Raw genomic sequence first — 23,692 nt, 5'->3', positions numbered from 1 at the left:
CGACCTGTTATGAAGGACTGTGACTCTGGGCAATGTGCAGGACATAGTGGATGTTTTGCAGCAATGGTGTTCCCAAACTGCAGTGGGGCAATAGCTGGCACGCATATCCCTATTTTAGCACCAAACCACCTTCCCACCGAGTACATCAACAGAAAGGGCTACTTTGCTATGGTCATACAAGCATTGGTGCATCACCGGGGGGACACTTTACTGACATCAATGTGGGCTGGTCAGAAAAGGCACATGACAAGCATATCTTTATATGTTCAGAAAGCTGCAAGCAGGGATTTTCTTTCTAGGCTGGTGGATTACCACTGAGGACATTAAAATGTCAATAGTGATCCTGGGAGACCCAGCCTACCCAGAGGCCAATTTACAGTAAATCACAGGGTGCCCTGGCATGGGGCCCCCCAATGACAGGGGGCCTCAGGGCCAGGCAGCTGCAGGGGCAGAAGCTTGATCCTGCCAGCTGCTGGGGTCCTTCTGCAGGCTCCGCACGCACTGGCAACCAAGCTCCTCCCCACCTCCTCACCCTGAGCGTGCAGTGTTCCCACCACTCCCCCTCCCAGCGCTTCCCCCACCGCCAAACAGCTGTTTGTTGGCACTCAGGTAGTTCCAGGAGGGAGGGGAAGGGCGGGGCTGCAGTGCGCTGGGGGAAGAGGCAGAGAAGCAGGGGCAGGGCCTTGGGGAAGTGGGTGGAATTGGGGCAGGGCGGAGCAAAGGTGGGGCCCCCGCATTCCCCCTACACATACCCCCCCAGTTCCCTGCTGTGAGCTACTCAGGGCTGGGAGCAACCCCACAACTGCAGAGCACGGCCCTGACTCCTGCACCCCCCACACACACCCTTAGCCCCCTGCCCTCCCTGACTCCTCCATCCTTCCACATCCCCACCCCCCATGCCCTGACTCCTGCATCCCCCACACATCCCCACCCTCAGCACCAAACGGGAGCTCCTGCACCTCCCCCCACCACATTCCCACCTGCACCCCTTACACCAAATGGGAGCTGCCTCAGATAAGTGCTCCACACCCCAACCCTGAGCCCCCTCCTGCATTCTAACTCCTAGCCAGACCCTGCACCCCAACCCGCTCCTGCACCCTAACTGCCTCCCAGACCCTGCATCCCCAGCTCTGACTCCTGCACCCCCTCCCACACACACACAGCTCCCTGCCCTCCCTGACTCCTGCACTCCCTCACACACCCCCAGCCCTAACTCCTGCACCCCCTCCCCCACACACAGCCCCCTGCCCTCCCTGACTCCTGCACCCCCTCACACACCCCCAGCCCTAACTCCTGCACCCCGTCACACACCCCCAGCCCTGACACCTGCACCCCGTCACACACCCCCAGCCCTGACACCTGCACCCCCTCCCACACACACAGTCCCCTGCCCTCCCTGACTCCTGCACCCCCTCACACACCCCCAGCCCTGACTCCTGCACCCCGTCACACACCCCCAGCCCTGACACCTGCACCCCCTCCCACACACACAGTCCCCTGCCCTCCCTGACTCCTGCAGCCCCCTCACACACCCCCAGCCCTGACTCCTGCACCCCGTCACACACCCCCAGCCCTGACACCTGCACCCCCTCCCACACACACAGCCCCCTGCCCTCCCTGACTCCTGCACCCCCTCACACACACACACAGCCCCCTGCCCTCCCTGACTCCTGCAGCCCCCTCACACACCCCCAGCACTGACTCCTGCACCCCGTCACACACCCCCAGCCCTGACACCTGCACCCCCTCCCACACACACAGCCCCCTGCCCTCCCTGACTCCTGCAGCCCCCTCACACACCCCCAGCACTGACTCCTGCACCCCGTCACACACCCCCAGCCCTGACTCCTGCACCCCATCATACACACCCCAGCCCTAACTCCTGCACCCCCTCCCACACACACAGCCCCCTGCCCTCTCTGCCTCCTGCAGCCCCCTCACACACCCCCAGCCCTGACTCCTGCACCCCCTCTCACCCCCCCAACCCCTACCCTCCCTGACTCTTGCCCCACCCCCAGTTCCCCACCTGCACTCTTCACACCAAACGGAAGCCGCCCCAGGTGAGCACTCCACACCCCAACCCCCTGCCCCAGCCCTGAGCCCCCTCCCGCACCTTAACACCTGGCCAGACCCTGCACCCCAACCCCCAGCCTGGTCCTGCACCCTAACTTCCTCCCATAGCCTGCACCCTCATCCCTGAGCCCCCTCCCGCACCCTAAGTCCTGGCCAGACCCCGCACCCCAATTTTTTTTACATTTTTTTTTTAATAAAGCGCTCTTATCCAAAGCACTTTACAATAGTTAGCTAAAGGTACAAACAATATTTGGAAAGATCATTAAGTGGTCCGCCGAGACCCTCAAGTGATTTTCAAGTGGTCTGTGGAAAAATAAGTTAGACTACAAAAACAACCAACGTACCTCACTTTATTTTCATTTACTTTCTATTACTTATAGGAGGAGGATGAAGAACAAAAGAATGAAAAACGGGTGGGGGAGATAAGAGAAAATGTTCTTTTTCTTGGCTGGGGCCCAAGGAGGGGCCCCAAAAATAAATCTGAGCACAGGGCCCCACTAACTCTAAATCCGCCACTGAGCCTACCCTTTACTCCCTTTATCCACACAAGTTGTAAGCACTACATTCTCACTTCTCCTTGGGATTCATTGAGCATGGTGATAGTGCAGCCATAGTGACCATGGGCCTTGGTGGCTGGGGTGTTGGGGAAATAAGGGGGATACCTCACAGGCATGAGTATATGCAGACAGGGCAACTGAACTGAATACTGGCACCATTTTCTACAGACACTGGTGATTTTAGCTGATATCTCACTCCTAAAGGTAATGGAGGCTGAAAGGAAACAGCTCCAGCTGCCGACTAGGGCCATATGCTGCTAGCCTGTGTGCTGCAATGGTGCGTGTTGAAATAATTTCTGGATGGAGCAGGAAAATATCATACCACAGTGGAAGAAACAAGGCAGCCCTCCACAGAAACCTTCGACAGATGATTGCAGGCTACTTCCATGAAAGTTTCCTCGAGATCTTGATGGAGGATTCATGGGACATCCCAGTGCACATAAACAAACTGTTCCACAGGGCCCCCTCTGCCTAGCTGAACAGGTGAATGAGAAGCAGACAGCAACTCTGCCTCTCTTGGTTATTTCACCTCTTCTAGCATAAGTAAAAAAGAGTAAATCAACAGATGTGTCCTGCTACTTTGGGGGTTCCAGCCCTGCAATTTCAAAGCAAACTGCACATTTACTACAGGTTCCTTCCCCTGCATAATGCTCGCCTATGCTGGATTGTCTGGACTGCCCAGAACTCAAAAAGAGGTCCTGGCTCACTGAACCCTGGATCCCCCGGTGACCTATTCCCCATACTCCGCCCCCTCTTCCCCCTCCTCACTGTTCACGGCAGAGGCCTGTGACTTGGGCAACTCCAAAGTATCCACAGGACTCTTGGGAGTGGTGGTGGGGTCTCATCCGAGGATGGCATGCAGTTCTCTGTAAAAGCAGCAGGTCTGAGGCTCCACAACAGAGTGATTGTTAGCCTCCCTTGCCTTCTGGTACCTCTGCTGCAGCTCCTTGGCTTTCACACAGCACTGGTGTTGGTCCCTTTTGTAGCCCTTCTCCTCCATTCCCTAAGCGATCTGCTTGTAGATGTCAACGTTTCTACGGCTGGATCAGAGCTGTGCCTGCACAGCCTCTTCTCCACACAAACCCAGAAGATCCAACTCCTCCTGTGTACTCCAGGCAGGAGCGCGTCTACAACATGGAGCCGGCGTGGTCAGCTTGGCAGTTGCTAGGCATGCTCTAGAGTTGTTAGATGAGCTCTCCAAGCCTGGCAAACAGGAAATGCAATTTCAAAATGTTGTGGGGCTTTAAAGGGGAGGCTTGGCTTCCTGGGTACCTGGCCGCTGGGCAGTGGAGATCAAAATGGTGACCAGAGAGGTCAAGATGGGACAGTTTGGGACAATTTCTAGAGGCCACTAACAGATGATGTAAGTAACAGAATGTCTACACTGACACTGCATAGATCTTACTATATCAATCTAAACGCTGTGCTTAAGACCTAAGCTGTCTCGTGTCAACCTAACTACGTGTCTACACTAAAATTTCACTCCCGCTGATGTAATTGCCTCACTACGTCGACTTAATAACTCCACCTCCACGAGAGGCATAAAGTCAATATCAATGTAGTTAGGTTGATGCAGTGTCAGTATAGACAGTGCATTGCTTACATTGACTGTTACTGGCTCTTAGAAGCCATCCCACAATGCCTCTTACTGGCAGTACAATCGGTACAACTGCTCCTGGTGAGGCTGCACCCACCCCCCCCCCCCCCGATACAAGGAGTGGACACACAAAAGCGATTTAAGTACTGCGGCAGCTGTGTGCCAACCTAATTTAGGTCAACATAATTTTGTAGCAGAAACATGCCCTCAGATTCATAGCATGCTGCTACTGAGGACGGAGGAAAACACTTACAGAAGACTCTTTTGCATGATGATTAGATTGTGTCTCAGTCTGTCAAGCTACCAAATAGGTGTTATCACTTAAGACAGCTCAAACCACCCTTATTCTCTTGTACTAATGTTTGAGCTTTGCTTAGTGAGATAGAAATGTATTGCACCATGTTGTATCACGATGTGGTAATGCAATATCACAATGATCTGGCCAGGGGGAGGAGTTCCTGTCCAAATCCAATTTCTATTTTTTACTAATTCCCTGCAAGCTAATCAGGCAGGATTTGACACAGACATCAAAATAGGATTTTTCTGAAAAATTTCAGGCAGGTGATGGCAACTCTATGCTTGCTGAATTTCATGTTATGTAGACCTGTCTTGTTCCAATCATTTGGCAAAAACCTAGACTTCCACGGGTTAAACTAGGCTTTGATTGTTTCACCTGATTAATTATATGGGTGCAAAATGTGTCAGAACTTCCTTACTTCTGTTTAGCTTTAAGTTGATTCAGAATAGTTTTAAGTAGGTTTCATTATTAACTGCAATATGCCACTCTGACTGAAATAAGAATGTTCAGACTGGTTTAATAGAACCAATTTAACTAAACAAGTGTAAGTCTGTGTATAGAAAAGCCCTTACACACTCAACCTATCTATTTTACGTACTTATATGGCCCGTTACCATAGTGTCTGAATATTGTGCAATATTTAATGTTTTAGCCTCACAATTTCCCTGTGAGATATGGATTACCCCATTATACAGATGGGGCCTGTGATGTTGTCTGATTAAAATATAATTATGCCAACCATTGTTGCTACCACTGTAATATAATTGCAACGAATCTGGTACGTAGTGTAATGTATGGCCAGAAAAGGTTAAGAAGTTTGCAGGCTAATTAACCCAGAGCCAACCTGTAGAGTCATGTTAGAAATGGTAATTAGGGTCATTCAATGCTAGATAGACTAGAACTTTGAAATGCAAACCCGGTAGGTAATGTGTCTGATCCTTTGGAACTGGCAGAACTTTTTTACATGATGAATAAGATTTTCATTAATAAAAAGAAAAGGAGTACTTGTGGCACCTTAGAGACGAACCAATTTATTTGAGCATGAGATTTCGTGAGCTACAGCTCACTTAATCGGATGCATACTGTGGAAACTGCAGAAGACATTATATATACACAGAGACCATGAAACAATACCTCCTCCCACCCCACTTTCCTGCTGGTAATAGCTTATCTAAAGTGATCATCAAGTTGGGCCATTTCCAGCACAAACCCAGGTTTTCTCACCCTCTGCCCCCCACACACGTTTAACATATCTGTCATGTAAATATCTTGCAATACTGGCTACAAAAGTGCCATGCGAACGCCTCTTCTTACTTTCAGGTGACACTGTAAATAAGAAGCAGGCAGCAGTATCTCCCATCAATGTAAACAAACTTGTTTGTCTGAGTGAGTGGATGACGAAGAAGTAGGACTGAGTGGACCTGTAGACTCTAAAGTTTTACATTGTTTTATTTGTAAATGCAGTTTGTTTGTACATAATTCTAAATTTGTAAGTTAAACTTTCACGATAAAGAGATTGCACTACAGTATTTGTATTAGGTGAACTGAAAAATATTTTTTTTTGCTTTTATAATGCAAATATTTGCAATCACCAATAAATATAAAGTAAGCACTGTGCACTTGTATTCTGTGTTGTAATTGAAATCAATATTGAAAATGTAGAAAAACCATCCAAAAATATTTATTAAATTTTGATTAGTATTCTATTGTTATAAGTGCAATTAATCATGATTAATTTTTGAGTTAATCATGTGAGTTAACTGCAATTAATTGACAGCCCTAAAATTAAGATATCATAACAAGTGACTGAAATTTGATTACTTGAGCAGGGAAGAGATTTTCAGATGGTTTAAGTCTCTTTTTGTCTTCTTTGCTAACACTTCTTTAAGTCCAAGACCTAATGAACATTTGAGGAAAAGGATAACTTCATTAAAGGTTCAATACATCATCCCTTCAGTTAAGTTGTTAGAGCTCACAATAAACATCCCTGAGATTCCCAAGAAACCTTACAGCAAAATCCCTTAAGAGCAGACATACCAAACACAACACAAGCATAAATAATATTAAAAGAAAACAAAAACTCTTACAGGCCTCCTTGATCAATCCAAAATATATTGAAAAGACGACAAACTTAATATAAAACTTTGCAGGTCATAATTAAAATCCCCCTTCATTCTGCCTTTTTCACGTGGCTAATGGACATCTCAGCTGTCCCAGTGGCAGCCCCTGATCCCTGAGCTGTTGAACCAGCTCAATTTCTACAACCTTCTTAAAGCTTGTAGCAGACACATTGATTCAGGTGTGGGGGAACGGGGCAGGGTGGGGTGGCGGGCGGCTGGGCGCCGGCCGCAGGACTCAGCTCTGAGAACTACGGCCCTCCCCTAGTTCTACGCCCTTTCGTGACGCTGGGAAAAGTCACGTGACTGGTCGTCTCATGTGACGACGTAATCTCCCCGCCGGTCGAGCTCTGTGGAGACGCCCAGTAACCCGGATGTGGCTGCGCTTCCTTGAGGGCAGCGAAGAGCGACGGGTCCCATTGGCGCTGCCGTTCAGATCCGGGTCTTTCCCCGCCTGTTGCTACCCTCCCCCTCCGAGATGGCGGAGCTGAACCGGCAGTTGCAGGAGTACCTCGCTCAGTCGAAGGCCGGCCCCGGCCCAGCAGTCCCGAGCGCCTCGCGGCCGACGCCGGACGCAGCTGACGCCGGAGGGGGGACGTGGCTGGGCCGGCTGAGCCCCTTCTTCGCAGGCCGCTCCTCCTCCTCGCCGGCTGCCGGCTCGTGGCCCTGGGCGGCCGAGCCGGACCCCTGGCTGCCGGGGCTGTCGCGCTGGCAGCGGCTGGTGGGGAGCGGCCTGTGCCTGTTGCTGGCCGCGCTCTGCTTCGGCCTGGCCGCGCTCTACGCGCCGCTGCTGCTGCTCCGCGCCCGCAAGTTCGCGCTGCTCTGGTCGCTGGGCTCGGCCTTCGCGCTGGGCGCCGCCGGCTTCCTGCGGGGGCCGAGCCGCCTCCTGAGGGAGCCCAGCCGCGGCTCCGTGCTCTACCTCGGCGCCCTGGCCGGCACCCTCTACGCCGCGCTCGGCCTGCGCAGCACCCTGCTCACCGCGCTCGGGGCCGCCGCCCAACTCGCCGCCATCGCCGGCTGCCTGCTCGCCCTGCTGCCCGGGGGCCCCGCCGGCCTGCGCTACCTCGGCGGCCTCCTGGGCGGCTTCGTGCGCCGCCGCGTCTCCAAAAGCCTGCCCGTGTGAGGGCGCGGGGCGGCGTGCGCCGAGCAGACCCCGATGCGGGGTGAGCGCTGCGGACCCCGCCCCATCCCCGGGCTAGATCTTCGCTGCTGTCCCATGGGGCCGGTCGCCCGTCTCGGCTGCCCAGCGGGGCAGACGCGGCTCTCTGGCTGGGCAACGGCCTTTCTGAATACAGGGCCTTGGGCCAGCAGCAGCGCGGCCCCGGCTCGCACGGCTGCCTCCGAGGGACATGCGGCTCCGAGTCCCTAGCGGGGCGTGGGTGTCCTGTTGCTTGGGGGGGGCAGGGGGTTACTGAGCGACAAAGCCGGGGCGGTTCTTCCCCCCCCCCCCCCCGGTCCTGGTCCTATTGAAGGCAAGTTTTTCCTGCACAGCCGGTGCGCTGTGGTGAGGGAGGAGGTACCTGGGAGCTGCGCTCCGTGCATCCGCCTCCTGAGGACGCGGACCTGTGCAAAGACACTTGGCTGTAAGGCGCAGAAGCTACTTGGGAAAGTTCAGGAAAAACGACTCGAACTTGACAGTTAATGTGGACAACAGACAAGAAACGGACCAAAGGAGGGAAGATTTTTGCTTCTCCAAGGACCAGTGTTAATGGAGCTGTGGAACAATTTTTCTCCCTACCTATGAACAGTGCAACTAAAATCCTAAAGCTGCAACTGTGACTATATGTTCTTGTTGTTTTGTTTTGTTCTTTTACTGTATTCACGTGTAACATTTTTTTGTGCCATCATTCCCAGTCCTATCTCAGTATAGGCTTTGCCTTATCAGTGCAAAATGAACTTTGTAGCAGTATCCTGGAGTCTGTGTCCTGTTATGGGTGATATGATGATCAGATTCCTACATAAAGTGTAGGACCACAGGGCTGATATTCACACTTTGAAGTGGCCTGTAAGAATACAGAGCCAAGCATATTGTCTATACTAAACTCTACCCATAGTATAATGCTTTTGTTATACTCCAGAGCCTTGCAGGATTCACTCCAGCTTGGGATGTACTGATGCCGGGTGCCTCCTAAAAACATCTGTTGTGCATAGATGGGTGTATCTATAGAGCTCCTGTTTTCGGAGCTTATTTACGGATGTTTGTTTTTAGCAATTTGAATTCTATGTAGATGTCGAATAATTTGGGGTGGGAGTTGGACTTTTTTTTAATATATACTGTAATGAGTAATCTCTTTATTTTTCCCTATTGTGTTTTAATGTAATACTACTTCAGATAGCACTACTCAGAGTGCACTAAGGAACCTTTTATGTACCTTAGCAGGGTCTGTGAGACCTGTTTAATACACAGCATATGTACTTTAGAAATCACACACCTGTAGTCCGCATTACTGCTGTGTTGACTAGCCCTTGAACACAAGTTAACCATATCCTGTATTGATTGGATAAATACTGACCTTTTTTTGTAGCAGGGTTTTATTAGTTAAAACCTAAAATCAGAAGCTGTAGGTATATTACCACAAATGTTGTTTTGTGACATCTTTGCAATTGTAATCTGATATAAAGAGTCAAAATGTAGTGATCAGATGTAATTGCAGTAATCTTGGACTGGCTTATGATAGTCCAGTGAATGTTGAGATACCCATTCTATTTAACTGTCTTTTAAAAAAAAAAAATCAACTGGTAACCTTTAAAATATTGAAAACAACATCCTTTAATAAGTAGCATTCATCGAGGTTGTGGATCACAGTCATATCCTTTGGCAAGCAAGGGTATACCTCTTATATAGGGAATCATGAAAAGAGTGAAAGCATATCATAAGAAATTTCAGTCAAATCATAGAGATCATTTTAGTTCTTTGCAGAATGGTGCTACACTAGCTTTTGCCTCCAGAGCTACAGGGTCAGTTCCTGAAGTCCTTGCTCAAGCAAACTCCCTAGCCCCTTGGTTCTAGGAGTTGGGCAGTTAGTGCTTATTTAGCAGTGATGTTTGTAGCCTGACCTTGAGAAATAGATTGGCTAGTAGAGGCTGGGCATATTGCAGAAAACATGCTTGAGTATTATTGGATGCTACTTAGGAAGAGATTATCTTAATCTATTTAATATTTGCACAGAACTAAAGTAAATGAATGCTTAATTTAGCAAATTTTGTACAATATTTATAATTTTAATAAAATACATTTTTATACCAAAAGTGTTAATCTAGACATAAGCAGGTCTAGTTTTTTTTTTGTTTTTTTTAACAGCAGTGAATCTGTCTTCCTGTTTACTTTCACAGCAATATTTGGATTTAGGTCAGTGTAATATCAGATCGGTGTGAGACTGCTTCTAAACTAAACCTAGGTTAAAGTTCTTGGCTGAGATTAATTTTTTTAAAAAGTAGGCTAAAACATTTAGGGCAAAAGCTTAGTAAATCTCTCATACAGCTCTGTTAAAGGGTCTTATATAGAAGATGACAGAATCCTCCCACTACCAAAGGCTGGCCACAAGAATCTCCAACCACTAATCTTCTGAGGCTACAGGGTCACAGCAGAGCATAGTTCTATAACTAGCTATGGTTGGCCTAGTTCTGCCTCTTGGACATTTTCTTCCCCTCAAAAGCAGCAGAGCTCTTGTGGCTCTTCTGCATTATGGATTAAAGATATTACCCTAAAGTTAACAAGAGTTTGTGTACCAATTGTGATCATATCAACATGGCTTGTCTTAAGGGAGCTCAAAGTTTTACTTTAGAATATAGGTTTTGGTCCTCTTAATTATATAAAGAAGGCTTGAATTTTTTAACATTTCTTATGTGTTTTCCCATTGTTGGGCTCAGATGTATGGAGGGAGCTTTCCAGACCTTAACTAATGAGAGAGGGGCTTCTGAGGGCATGGCTACGCTTGCAGATGTAGAGCGCTTTGAGTTAAACCTGGCTTCGGAGAGCGCAGTAGGGAAAGCGCTTCAGTCTGTCCACACTGACAGCTGCAAGCGCACTGGTGTGGCCACATTTGCAGCGGCATTGGGAGCAGTGCATCATGGGCAGCTATCCCACAGCACACCTCTTCCCATTCTGGCGCTGGGGCTTGTGGGAAGGGGGCAGGGGGTACAGGGCATTGTGGGTCCTCTCCCAACACCCCGTGATGCATCGGTTCGCATCCCAGTAATCCCTGTACTTTTGTCCACATTTGGTGCTCTCTTTCAACATTTTTTGTACTGGGTCCTCTGTCTTCCCTTTCAGTCTGTGGGAATGGAGCCCGAACTGCTGAGGAGTATGCTGATGAGTCTTGCCAGCACGTCACGTTTGGCAGTCAAGTTATTCCGTATGATCTAAAGTGACAGTGAGGGCTCAGATGATACTGACTCAAGTAACACACATGACACTAGTTTCCTTGTGGCATTCACGGACATGCTCACCATCTGTGGAACGCTGCTTTTGGGCTCACAAAACAAGCACGGAGTGGTGGGATCACATCGTCATCCAAGTCTGGGATGACGAGCAGTGGCTGCAGAACTTTTGGATGAGAAAAGCCACTTTCATAGGACTGTGTGATGAACTTGCCCCCACCCTGTGGCACCAGGACACGAGATTGAGAGCTGCCCTGACGGTGGAGAAGTGGGTGGCTATTGCAGTCTGGACGCTGGCAACTCCAGGCAGCTATTGGTCAGTCACTAAGCAGTTTAGAATGGGAAAGTCACCCACTGGAATCATGTTGATGCAAGTTTGTGGGGCCGTTAATTGCATCCTGCTCAGAAAACCTGTGACTCTGGATAGTGTTCATGACATTGTGGCTGGCTTTGCACAAATGGGTTTCCCTAACTGCAGAGGGGCGATAGATGGCACTCATATTCCAATTGCGGCACCAGCACACCTAGCCTCCAAGTACGTTAATCGGAAGGGGTATTTCTCTATGGTTCTTCAGGCGCTTGTGGATCACTGTGGGCGTTTCATTGACATTAACGCAGGCTGGCCCAGAAAGGTGCATGATGCACGCATCTTTCAGAACACTGAGCCGTTCAGGAAGCTGCAAGCCGGGACTTTTTTCCCAGATCAGAAGATCACCATAGGGGATGTCAAAATGCCCATTGTGATCCTTGGAGACACCGTTTACCCTTTAATGCTGGGGATCATGAAACCCTACAGAGGGAGCCTTGACAGCAGCAAGGAGTGGTTCAACAACAGGCTGAACTGGTGCAGAATGACACTGGAGTGTGCTTTTGGCCATTTAAAGGGTTGCTGGCGCTCTCTGTATGGGAAGCTGGACCTGGCCGATGACAGCATCTCTGCAGTTATATCAGCATCCTGTACCCTCCATAACATTTGTGAAGGGAAGGGTGAACAATTCACGCAGACATGGAACTCTGAGGGTCAACACCACCTGGAGGCTGAATTTGAACAGCCAGAGAGCAGGGCTATTACAGGGGCCCAGCGTGGGGCTGCAAGGAATAGGTATGCCTTGAGGGAGCAATTTGAGGCTGAAAGCAACCAGTAATGGCTGGTGCCCTGAATGGGAGTAAAGTGCAGGGGTTCCAAGGTTAGTAGGAATCTCTGGTTGCTACGCTGACGTGCAGTGCCTGTTTCTTTCCTGGGCTAAAGTATCTTTTACTTTATTATTGCATAAAGAATGTTTTCAAAGCCAAAAAATCCGTTTATTGAAAAGAAACACAACTGCTTGGGAAACAGAAAGGGCAAGGGGATAGGGTGGGGAATGGTACAATCACAGATTTGCCTATGTCCTGTTATCATCCTCGGCCTCCCTGTCTGGAGGGCCGTGCAATGAGTGCTGCACTTCAGGATGGCTATACTGCATGGTGATGGGGGTTGAGTGCAGTGTGTAAGGGTCGTAGTTTTCAGGGCTGGGTGGTGAAGCTACAGGTGTTGGAGACAGCTGATGGTGATAAGAACCCGGATGTTGGGGAAAGTGGGTTGGAGGTGACATAGGGGCACAAGGGAAAGAGTTTTGGGAAAAGGGCTACAGGGGCAGGGGGGAATGGTAGTGCTCTGCCTGCATGGCTATGAGCGCCTGGATAGAGTCCGCTTGGCGCTCCATTATGCTTATCAGCCGATCTGTGCTTTGCTGCCGGAGCACTGCGTTTTTGTGCGGGCGCTCTTCATTCTGCTGGTGGACCCTTCTTTCGCTGTCCCGCCGCTCCTGCACTGTTTGATTTTCATTATTTGAATGCTGCATTACTTCATGCAATATGTCTTCCTTGCTTCTATGTGGCCTCTTTCTGATTCTTTGGAGTCTTTCGGTCGGTGATAACACAGATGGCTGAGATCTCAAGGTTGCATCTGTAAAGGCAAAATGCAACACTTAACAGAGGCAGCATTGCTCATACCAGGCAGAGCAATGATTCCCCCATATTTAAGGACAAGTACAGTCTACACAATAGCATAATTTGCCCGTCCCAAAGCGAACGCACATAACCCACGGGAGCCCCGAAATGGTGAGTAAGCACAGGGTCAGGCGTGACTGATTGTTTCACGGCTGTACTGTCTTCTGGGTTTCTGTGTCTTAGGGAGAGCCAACAGCAGCAGGGGGCCCCTATACTGAACGCTGTCCCCACATTTTCCACAGGAGTTCGTCCTGGAAGATATCTTGCTGCTGAGGGTGACCTGGGAAGCAAGGGAGGGTCTTCTACTGCAATGCAGCTTCCACCCTGGCCCATATGCAGCTTACCTGTGTCCAGAAATAGTCTCCCTGCCCCTCACGTCACAGTGGCACAGTCAAGTTGTCCCAGTAAGGCTAAGGACCACAGTGGCTCTCCCGAGAAACCAGCGCAAGCGCATTGTTTAAGTTCTGGATGAGACCTTTGAAGAGATCACTGGGGCCGATTACCACAATGTGAGAGCGCACATCAACACCCTATTCTGCATCTAGGCATGCATGCTGCCCTAACCCTCCATGCCCCAAGAGCCCACACCGAATAACTTCTTCCCAAAATAAAAGCTGCTTACCGGGAACCTCCTCTGGTATTTGTCCTTCCCCAAGCACTGGCTGCCGCAACTGGCTACCTTCCTCCTGGCTTGAGAACAGCTACTGGCTGCATGCATCTAGGGATTCCACGGTGTCTTCCTCTGCCTCAGTATCCTTGCTCCCACTTTGCTTCTCCTCCTCCTGCCTGGGCTCTGAAGTGTCCATGGTGGTCCTCGGAATGGAGGTGGGGTCGCCCCCAAGTATCGTGTCCAGCTCTTTGTAGAAACGGCAGGTTGCAGGGGCAGCACAGGAATGGCTGCCTCCTGGGCTTTGTGGTAGGCATTCAGCAGCTCCTTCACTTTAATCCTGCACTGCAGTGCGTCCCGGTCATGGCCCCTTTCCATCATGTCCCTTGATATCTGCCCAAAGGTATCGTAATTCCTACACCTGGTGTGCAGCTGGGACTGGACAGCTTCCTCCCCCCAAACACTGATGAGGTCCAGCACCTTGCCACTGCTTCATACTGGGGATTGCCTGGCATGTGGAGACATGGTCACCTGGAAGATTTGCTGAGAGCACTCCATGCCTGGCTGACCAAACAGGAAGGGGATTTTCAAAATTCCCAGAAAATTTTAAGGGTGGGTCTGATGGTTGGTCACCTGAGGGCAGGGCAGTAGAGTTCAAAGTGATGACCAGAGCAGCTAGAACAGGCACTGTGGGACACTTCTGGAGGCTGATTAGAGCGCACTAACAGACCCAGGGCGTCCACCCTAGCACCACAGCGCTCCAGCGGGGGCACACAAAACTTATTCCACACGCTGAGGTGGAGTACCAGGAGCACTCTAGCCGCGGAGTCGGAGAGCTCTACGTGCCTGGGTAATGTGGACAGGTAGTGAGCTAGTGCACCCAGGGCTCCTTTTATGCGCTCTAACTCGCAAGTGTAGCCACGCCCTGAGTTTCTCTTTTCTTCTAGCTGTTTGAATTCCAATATTTATCTTCCGCATTATTACATCCTAACACAACTAGGATCTGCTTTGAGCTACAGAAATTAATTTACACAGATAAGCTAGAACCTTCATCAGAAGTCCCCATATAAAAATTTAACCTTTTCTTTCAAGCAAGAAGCCACTAGCCTGTATCAAGTGTGTCTCGGAAGAGTCTGCTAAACTGTTCTGTGCATGTCATTTCCTTAGGGCCACTTCTCTCTTCGGCCATAGTATAATAAACTTTATAAGCTTACTACTTTAAACATTCTGGAGCATTTCTTATGTCACTGTATTTGCAATAAAACAATTAGGCAGTGTTCCTATTCACTACCATGTGACTCAGTCCAAACCATTCTGTACAATAGAAGCATATATCTGAAGACTACAGCTGCTGAGAGCAGGAATGTGAAGATCATAGCAATTCTCCATTATCCATGCTTTGGTCTGTTTAAATAGAGTTCCTACAAATATCTCAAACCTTTCTTATACATAACCCAATTAGACCATGGTAGATGGCTTGGCAAAATGAGTGGGTGAAGGAGTGGCTGCCACAGCCCACACTCACATAGCAAGGATCAATTTACTCTTTCCTAAGATTCCTTAAACAAGCTCCCTCCACGCTACACTTGCTTTTCCTTAATGTACTATTTACCCTAGATGGAACTGTTGATGAAGAGGCTTGTAAAAAAAAATTACTAATGGTATTTTGATCATCTTTTTCATATTTGCACTATCAGCCACCTCCCACACTTGATCTTGTTTCTTAATGCTATGGGTGGGAAGCTTGATCCCAGGAAGAGGCTAGCTCTAGGTAATACTAATTTCTTAAATGAGGTTTAGGGTTTACTTAGGTAGCTATCTTAGAAATACTTTAGACAGACATCCTGGTGGATGAAGCCAGATAATCTCATATGTTATGGTGATAACTGAAACACCATAATTTGTAAACAACTTTATTATGAAATGCAAATAATTCAATGGAATAAACAATTAATTGTAATGTTGCAGTGGCACTAAACAAAACCCTGTGGAGAATACTAAAAAAAAAAAAAATTCTCTAAAATCAGGGTGGCTCAATGGTTTGCCCTTTATAAATGTTCAGAATGCACCAGCTTGTAGTTTAGTGGCCATTCCTCATTTCTCTGCAGCATGTTGTGTACTACAGTTCTGTAAAAAATTAAATACATCCCTGTTAATCAAGCTGCTGAATTTCTATCGCTTATGGTATAAAATTAATGCCATGGAGAACAAAGGACAGATCCCTTTGCAAGGCTTGAATCAATGAGGGTTAGCAGGAGCAGATGAAGACTGAATGTGCAAACTGTATTAGGACTCTTGCTCATATGATCTATAGTTCAAAAGAAGCTTTTCACAGCATTCCACATATGTCCTTTAAGGAAGGTAGGAGAGGGAGCATTGGTGTGGTTTGGGGTTTTTTGTGTGTGTATGTATGTAGGCACTGGACTCAACTTCATCACAACAGATAACATTATTTAATAGCACATGAATGTTGCTAAAGGTGTAAAAATAAAAATTCTCAGAACATGATAAACCCCAAACTGATTGTATTAAGGCATTAGGAACTGAACTGTAGAGACTTCTAGAGCTAGTCCTATGGTGCCATGTACTTGACACATGGACATTCTATGGAAGATGGGGGGTTTTGTAGTTTCGTTGAGAGTAAAGATAAAGAATCACACACTGCACTGATTTTTTTTGTTAATTTTTGCGCAAATTACATTCTGTATTCATACAAAAACAACTTTTTTTCTGACAAACTGTACATATAGAAACAAGTTTCCATCTGGATGTGAACTGAAATCTGTGGAGGTGCTCCATGTCTCACAACACTAAAAAAAATTCCAGCTTTTATCTTTACAAAACAATGCAGGTAAAAGGTGAGGAGAAAGAGGTGGAGAGGATGAAATAGAAAGCCAGCTACCATGTTGCTGCTAGCAGCAGTCGCTTGATCTTAGGAGAAGATCCTTGTTAGGAACTAATGCACATTCAGTTATCCCAGTTAAGAGTCCAGATTTGCGGAGTTGCAGCAGTACTTTCTCTTGAGTCCACAATAGGTGTCTATTTAAATACTGTCCAATAAGGAGTGGGAATCATCCAGTCATAGCCTCTTCTATCGGCCCCTTCCACCACCCCTGGATGCTCCTCGCCTTGACTGGCCAGAGTTCATGTTACTTCCTCTTCCCCAATTACTTCCACTCCTCCCTCCTCTGGAAGGGTTACTGCCTCCTGCAGGGCCTCCAAAACCTTCATCTCTGTGGAATCCATCATGATGGTCTCCCTCCAAAGAGCTAGACCTCCCAGACTTTGGCACTCTCTGTGAAGGTCCTGAGTTTCCTCGTCCTAAAATGGGAGAACATTTAGTTTTAGATTTTATCGTTTACCCATCCCTCTCAGGCTTTTGAGGGTTGCCCCAGGCTTAGACAAGTGTTTGGGCTCAATTCCCCTATGATACAATCCCTCAGATTATACAGAATGTGAAATTTGACATACTGGTCTCCAATTTTACATCTCTTCCCTCAGCACATAATTTTTCCTACCACATACAGATTTCATATCAATATGACAGTCCTTGAGAGGGGCAGCTAACAAGGCAATTCCTCTGGAGCTAAAGTACTGCCACACCTCATTGATCAGCAAGGACCTTGTTAAATAAGAGAACACTGGGAAATGGAGTGCACAGGCTCATAAACACTTGAGAGACCCTGAATAAAAGTATTCAAATCCAGATTCTCTCACTTGGCAGCAGTCCTATTTTGATCCGGTTTTGCACACTTCTCATTCTAAATAGGGTGTTGCCTAAACCCAGTAACAGCATCTGTTCAACCATTCGGGGTGGTAATGAAGGGAATTAGAGTAGTGTCCCTGAAAGAGGTTTATCCTTCTTTAGCCAGTTCTGAGAGGGTGCAGTTGAGAGATACTATAGTCTACTGTGGGACGTAAGCATGACCTGCATCTTCTCCTGTTCCCAGGAAAGAGGACTGTCTGTTCCTCACAGCTCACTTTAGATATGACACCAAAGGCAAGAGAAAAACAGGACTCTTTCCCAAAACAGCAGGGGTAGTAATTTGAGGAAAAAATGCTTTGCCCACCTATCCCCCTATGCCACCTAAGGCATAACTAAATATTTTTATTCCACTTTAACAAAAACTTTTGAGAGGCACAGCATGGTTGGTTCTGTACAAAACAGGAAAACATGATTCCTGTCTCAAAGCATTTACAACAGTGTTAGATAAATTCATCTTCAAATGACCTGCCCACCACAAGACTAATGGCAGCAGGGCCTGCATTTGAAAAGGCACTACTCAAATTTTCTTTATCAAACTAAACCTTAGTTCTGCTTTAGCACCTTGGCCTGCATGAGGAATTCTGCAGAAGTGCACTCTGTGAAAATAGTATAAAGCTATGTGAAGTTCTCAGTACCAGTTAGTTACCCCTTACCTTTGCCTCTCTCCTCTGGAGGTGCACCTGGAGCTTCCATTTCTCTGTGATCAGATGTCCCTGGTCCATCGTGCCAGGGACGTTTGCGTGGTGGCAGTGAGGCCATGTCCATACCCTGAAGTGAGGAAGAACGCTCTCGGCTGGCAGGAGACTGTCCATCATGAGGAGGGTGATCCTGACGGGAACCTGACCAGGAGGAGAAAAGACAAAGTCATGAGTAACATGCAGCTGATGGGCACAAGGAATCTAACATTCTTCCTCTGTGTAAAAAGAGACCAAAATAAATGTATATGCTTTCTACATTCTTTAGCAATTTCACACATGGCAAGGACATCTCTCTTACTGCCCTTGTTCAGAAAACACATGAACCAGTTCTTAACTTTTCAGAGTATCTGCTCTTTAAGGTGCACATATATACCTCTGTTCAATATTTCTAAAGATACCCCAAGAAAAAAAAATATAATTAACAGACAAATAACTGCATCTTTATAGATGAATGAATGTATGAGCAGAAGGAAAGATAAACGTGTGCTGTCATAGAACACCAGATTAGTTGCAATTTCATATTTGTGGCAGAAAGACCAGGTGGTAGGAAACATGTGATGTGAAGTGAGCACATAAACTGAATTTAAACAAATGAGGGAATCAGGTTGAAAAGGAAGATTCTAAGGGCATATCTTCGCTCCCAACGTTAAAGCACTGCTGTACAGTTGTGGCACAGTGCTAGGAGAAAGCGCTCCCAGCGCTTTAAAAAAACCCACCTTCACGAGGGAGTTAAGTACCCGTGCTGGGAGCACGGCTCCCAGCGCTGGTGCATTGTCTACACTGGCACCTTACAGCGCTGAAACTTGCAGCGCTGTAAAGTGCCAGTGTAGATAAGGCCTAAGGCAGAAGGGGCAGTGGACAGGCTTAAAAATATTCCTTTCAAAAGAAAACATCCTCAAATTTTAAAGAGGCAAAAATCAAGCACTGCTCAAGTCAGGACAGAATGCTCCAGAATGCCATTCTGGCACTTTTTTAGGGAGCTGGAATGATGTTCTGGTACTTCAGATAGTTGTAAAGTAAACCAATAATTATTCATGCTAAAAATATTGGAAAATGACCGCTAAAGCATGTGATGTTGTGGCTTGTCAAAATCATGTGTTCTGGCACTTCTTTTTTTAGGATTTGAGCACTGAAATCCAGGTGTGCAACTTTTCCTTCACTTGAGATTTGTATCATGATTTTTCCATTAGTTTTCTATGAAGTTCCAGTTACAAGTTTCAACCTCATCATGAATCCCCATTCATATTGTTTTGTTTAATCAACACTACCACCAATTCTGAAGCCAATAAACTGTCTACCATCATTGCAGCTGATAAACATTATCCAGTGGATAGGGAAGGTACCCCCAGTGATCCAGCTTCAGAAAAAGATTATCCTAGTATTAATACATGCCCAAAACATATGATCTGTCAAAAAGACAAATGCACCAGCCATTCTATAACTGAATGAGGTCTAAAAGGATGATTGTGACAGGCAATATGGAATGGGCTCTATTGTAATGACTGGAAGATAGTTAATGTAACACCAATATTTAAGAAGGGCTCTAGAGGTGATTCTGGCAATTACAGACTGGTAAGTCTAACGTCAGTACCGGGCAAATTAGTTGAAACAATTTTATTCTTTACTGTCAGACACAAAGAAGAGCATAAATTGTTGCGCAAAAGTCAACATGGTTTCTGTAAAGGGAGATCATGTCTTACTAATCTAACAGAGTTCTTTGAGGGGGTCAACAAACATGTGGACAAGGGGGATCCAGTGGACACAGTGTACTTGGATTTCCAGAAAGTCTTTGACACCCTCACCAAAGGTTCTTATGTAAATTAAGTTGTCATGGGATAAGAGGGAAGATCCTTTCATGGATTGAGAACTGGTTAAAAGACAGGGAACAAAGGGTAGGAATAAATGGTAAATTTTCGGAATGGAGAGGGGTAACTAGTGGTGTTCCCCAAGGGTCAGTCCTAGGACCAATCCTATTCAACTTATTCATAAATGATCTGGAGAAAGGGGTAAACAGTGAGGTGGCAAAGTTTGCAGACGATACTAAACTGCTCAAAATAGTTAAGACCAAAGCAGACTGTGAAGAACTTCAAAAAGATCTCATAAAACTAAGTGATTGGGCAACAAAATGGCAAATGAAATTTAATGTGGATAAATGTAAAGTAATGCACATTGGGAAAAATAACCCCAACTATATATACAGTATGATGGGAGCTAATTTAGCTACAAGAAAAGGAGTACTTGTGGCACCTTAGAGACTAACCAATTTATTTGAGCATGAGCTTTCGTGAGCTACAGCTCACTTCATCGGATGCATACCGTGGAAACCGCAGTAGACATTATATACACACAGAGACCATGAAACAATACCCCCTCCCACCACACTGTCCTGCTGGTAATAGCTTATCTAAAGTGATCATCAAGTTGGGCCATTTCCAGCACAAATCCAGGTTTTCTCACCCTCCGCCCCCCCCCCCCCCCAACTCACTCTCCTGCTGGTAATAGCCCATCCAAAGTGACCACTCTCTTCACAATGTGTATGATAATCAAGGTGGGTCATTTCCAGCACAAATCCAGGTTCTCTCACTCCCTCACCCCCCTCCAAAAACCACACACACAAACTCACTCTCCTGCTGGTAATAGCTTATCAAAAGTGACCACTCTCCCTACAATGTGCATGATAATCAAGGTGGGCCATTTCCAGCACAAATCCAGGTTTTCTCACCCCCCCACCCCCATACACACACAAACTCACTCTCCTGCTGGTAATAGCTTATCTAAAGTGATCATTAAGTTGGGCCATTTCCAGCACAAATCCAGGTTTTCTCACCCTCCGCCCCCCCCACAAACTCACTCTCCTGCTGGTAATAGCCCATGCAAAGTGACCACTCTCTTCACAATGTGTATGATAATCAAGGTGGGCCATTTCCTGCACAAATCCAGGTTCTCTCACCCCCTCACCCCCCTCCAAAAACTACACACACAAACTCAATCTGAAACCTGTCAATTTAGCTACAACTAATCAGGAGAAAGATCTTGGAGTCACCGTGGATAGTTCTGTGAAGATGTCCACGCAGTGTGCAGTGGCAGTCAAAAAAGCAAATGGGATGTTAGGAATCATTAAAAAAGGGAGAGAGAATAAGATGGAGAATATCTTATTGCCCTTATATAAATCCATGGTATGCCCACATCTTGAATACTGCGTACAGATGTGGTCCCCTCATCTCAAAAAAGACATACTGGCATTAGAAAAGGTTCAGAAAAGGGCAACTAAAATGATTAGGGGTTTGGAACGGGTCCCATATGAGGAAAGATTAAAGAGGCTAGGACTTTTCAGCTTGGAAAAGAGGAGACTAAGAGGGGGTGTGGAGAAAGTGAATAAGGAAAAGTTATTTACTTGTTCCCATAATGTAAGAACTAGGGGCCACCAAATGAAATTAATGGGTAGCAGGTTTAAAACAAATAAAAGGAAGTTCTTCTTCACTCAGCGCACAGTCAACCTGTGGAACTCCTTGCCTGAGGAGGTTGTGAAGGCTAGGACTATCATAGGGTTTAAAAGAGAACTGGATAAATTCATGGGGATTAAAAGTCCATTAATGGGTATTAGCCAGGAAGGGTAAGGAATGGTGTCCCTAGCCTCTGTTTGTCAGAGGGTGGAGATGGATGGCAGGGGAGAGATCACTTGATCATTACCTGTTAGGTTCACTCCCTCTGGGGCACCTGGCATTGGCCACTGTCGGTAGACAGGATACGGGGCTGGATGGACCTTTGGTCTGACCCAGTATGGCCATTATGATGTTCTTATGTACTTCAAACTAAACTCAGAACTCAAGGGACAGAGGGAGGCCAAGTTCAGTCTTTGATGGGACAGCTGCATATAGAGTCCATTACATGTTGAATAACTTTGGAAAACAGAAAAAGTAGCATCGTGTTGCTAATGGGGAAGGACTGAAGGAGAATGATCAGCAGAATGAGAGATGATAGAACTGCTCTGTAAATTCCTGCTTTAAGTAACAGCTACATAAGAGTAGTTACCAGCCATTTTCTAAAGACAGTGTCTAAAGATTTCCATCACTGGAAATGATGATTGGATATTTTTCCAGTTCGAACAAATTAATTAAAGATAGTTCTACAGCCTGTGTTATACAGGAGGTCAGACTAGACAATCACAATGGTAATACCCCAGTTTTCACCTGGTTCTCTGTTTCCATCCCAGGATTCTGGTTTCCGCCCTCCTTCAAAGCGGGGAAACTCATCTGGAGTGGGAAGTAGACCCTTTCGGCCTCCTGCAAAGTAAGAAACATAGGACATGAGACACTGTACTCATTAACTATATGAACAACTTCTGCGCTATCATCACTGACTTTCACATGGGTTTCAGTTTGGAAGAATGTTCACTTACCTCTTGGAGTACCTCGACCTCGCCCCCGACCACCATGATCTCTTCCTCTTGAGTTCTCATCTGACGAGTTAAAATTATCTTCTGGCCCAAAGTCTTCCGGACCAGGAAAACTATCCCTTCCCCTGGGTCCCCGCCCCTCATGTCTTGAGGGTGCTCCTCTTCTAAAGCTGCAAGAAAGAACACGGTACAAACGTGGTTTTTATGCAGAATTTAATCACGAATGAACTAAAGGGTCATTTTCAATTTAATAATTAAACTTGTGTCTGAAATGTTTACCTACTATTGTTACAACACCTATAATTATTAACACTGGAAGAGATTAGTTGGGAAAAAAAACTTGTTTACTTTGTGCTTATTCATTTTCATCGTTTCCCCTCTTCAATTTCCTCCTGTTGTTTGTTCAGACTTTCACATAGGAACAAGGGAGAGAAAAACACTGGACTAGACTTCAGGTAGACATTGTCCATTTAATGAAAAATGAAAGGTTAGGGAGGGATGGTGGGTGTGGGTAAGGAGCGTTTCAAGTTCAGGCCCCCCCCCCCTTTTTTTTCCTAACTGGGATAAGTGAAATTCCTAAAAATGTGATGTGCTGGCACTTGTATTTTTTTAAAAAGCCATTTCCTTAGTAATGAAACCACAAGTAAAAATACAAGTAACAAGAGAGAGTCATTCCATGGCTAGACAGAAGAATTTTAATTCCTGAATTTTACTCAATTTGGTTTCTTCGGCTGGCATAAAATTATCTTAAATTTATACAGCACCTTTTATCCCAAAGGGTCTCTGTAAGATTTACAAATTTAGCAACTGATTCTGGAGTGCAGCCATCTCTGTGGTGATGGCAACTGTTTAACAGTGCATAGCAATATACTGCAACATGAAGAACAGTTTATTCAGTTGAAATACTGGGGGATTTAGCCTGGCAGAATATAGTTATCCAAAATCATTTTGGTCAGGGCAGTGAAGTAACACTTCCTTGTAAGACGTACCAGGGGATCTTTAATGACCTGATGTGATCAGGACTTTGGTTTACATCTTATCTTAAAGAAGCACAATCACCATGCTGAGATATTAATTCAGAATTTCTTCAGAGAGAAGAGTGTCTCCTACTGCACCACTTCTTGTGGAATCTAGAGAGTCTTATCTAGACACTAGATAATTTTGCAAAAACAACGAGGAGTCCTTGTGGCACCTTAGAGACTAACAAATTTATT

The 23,692-nt window shown here is 46.6% G+C and overlaps 2 protein-coding genes across 3 annotated transcripts in view; one reads left to right on the top strand and one right to left on the bottom strand.

Annotated features, from left to right (window-relative positions):
- Positions 1-6,969: 6,969 nt before the first annotated feature.
- On the top strand, positions 6,970-9,069 carry SFT2D3 (SFT2 domain containing 3). Its single transcript, XM_073360155.1, has one exon. It carries the CDS (start codon positions 7,121-7,123, stop codon positions 7,763-7,765), a length of 645 nt encoding a protein of 214 aa, XP_073216256.1. The 5' UTR covers positions 6,970-7,120; the 3' UTR covers positions 7,766-9,069.
- A 5,419-nt stretch (positions 9,070-14,488) lies between these two features.
- The window catches only part of WDR33 (WD repeat domain 33), a 106,762-nt gene continuing 97,558 nt past the window's right edge, over positions 14,489-23,692 (bottom strand). Inside the window, exons 19-22 of one of the 2 annotated variants that reach the window (XM_073360148.1) lie at positions 22,482-22,648; positions 22,273-22,365; positions 18,038-18,223; positions 14,489-16,939 (exon numbers count right to left, since the gene is read on the bottom strand). In XM_073360148.1, coding sequence (XP_073216249.1) covers positions 16,710-16,939; positions 18,038-18,223; positions 22,273-22,365; positions 22,482-22,648 — 676 coding nt within the window. In that variant the 3' untranslated portion in view covers positions 14,489-16,709. The remainder of the gene's footprint in view (positions 16,940-18,037; positions 18,224-22,272; positions 22,366-22,481; positions 22,649-23,692) is intronic. The other variant, XM_073360147.1, reaches the window with a different exon arrangement.

The sequence above is a fragment of the Lepidochelys kempii genome, chromosome 9 (genome assembly GCF_965140265.1).
Source record: "Lepidochelys kempii isolate rLepKem1 chromosome 9, rLepKem1.hap2, whole genome shotgun sequence".
In the NCBI taxonomy this organism is placed as follows: Eukaryota; Metazoa; Chordata; order Testudines; family Cheloniidae; genus Lepidochelys; species Lepidochelys kempii.
This window is presented reverse-complemented; position numbering and strand designations above follow the sequence as displayed.

Coding starts and splice junctions, on each gene's coding strand:
- SFT2D3 (XM_073360155.1), top strand. CDS start 7,121: ATGGCGGAGCTGAACCGGCAGTTGCAGGAGTACCTCGCTCAGTCGAAG.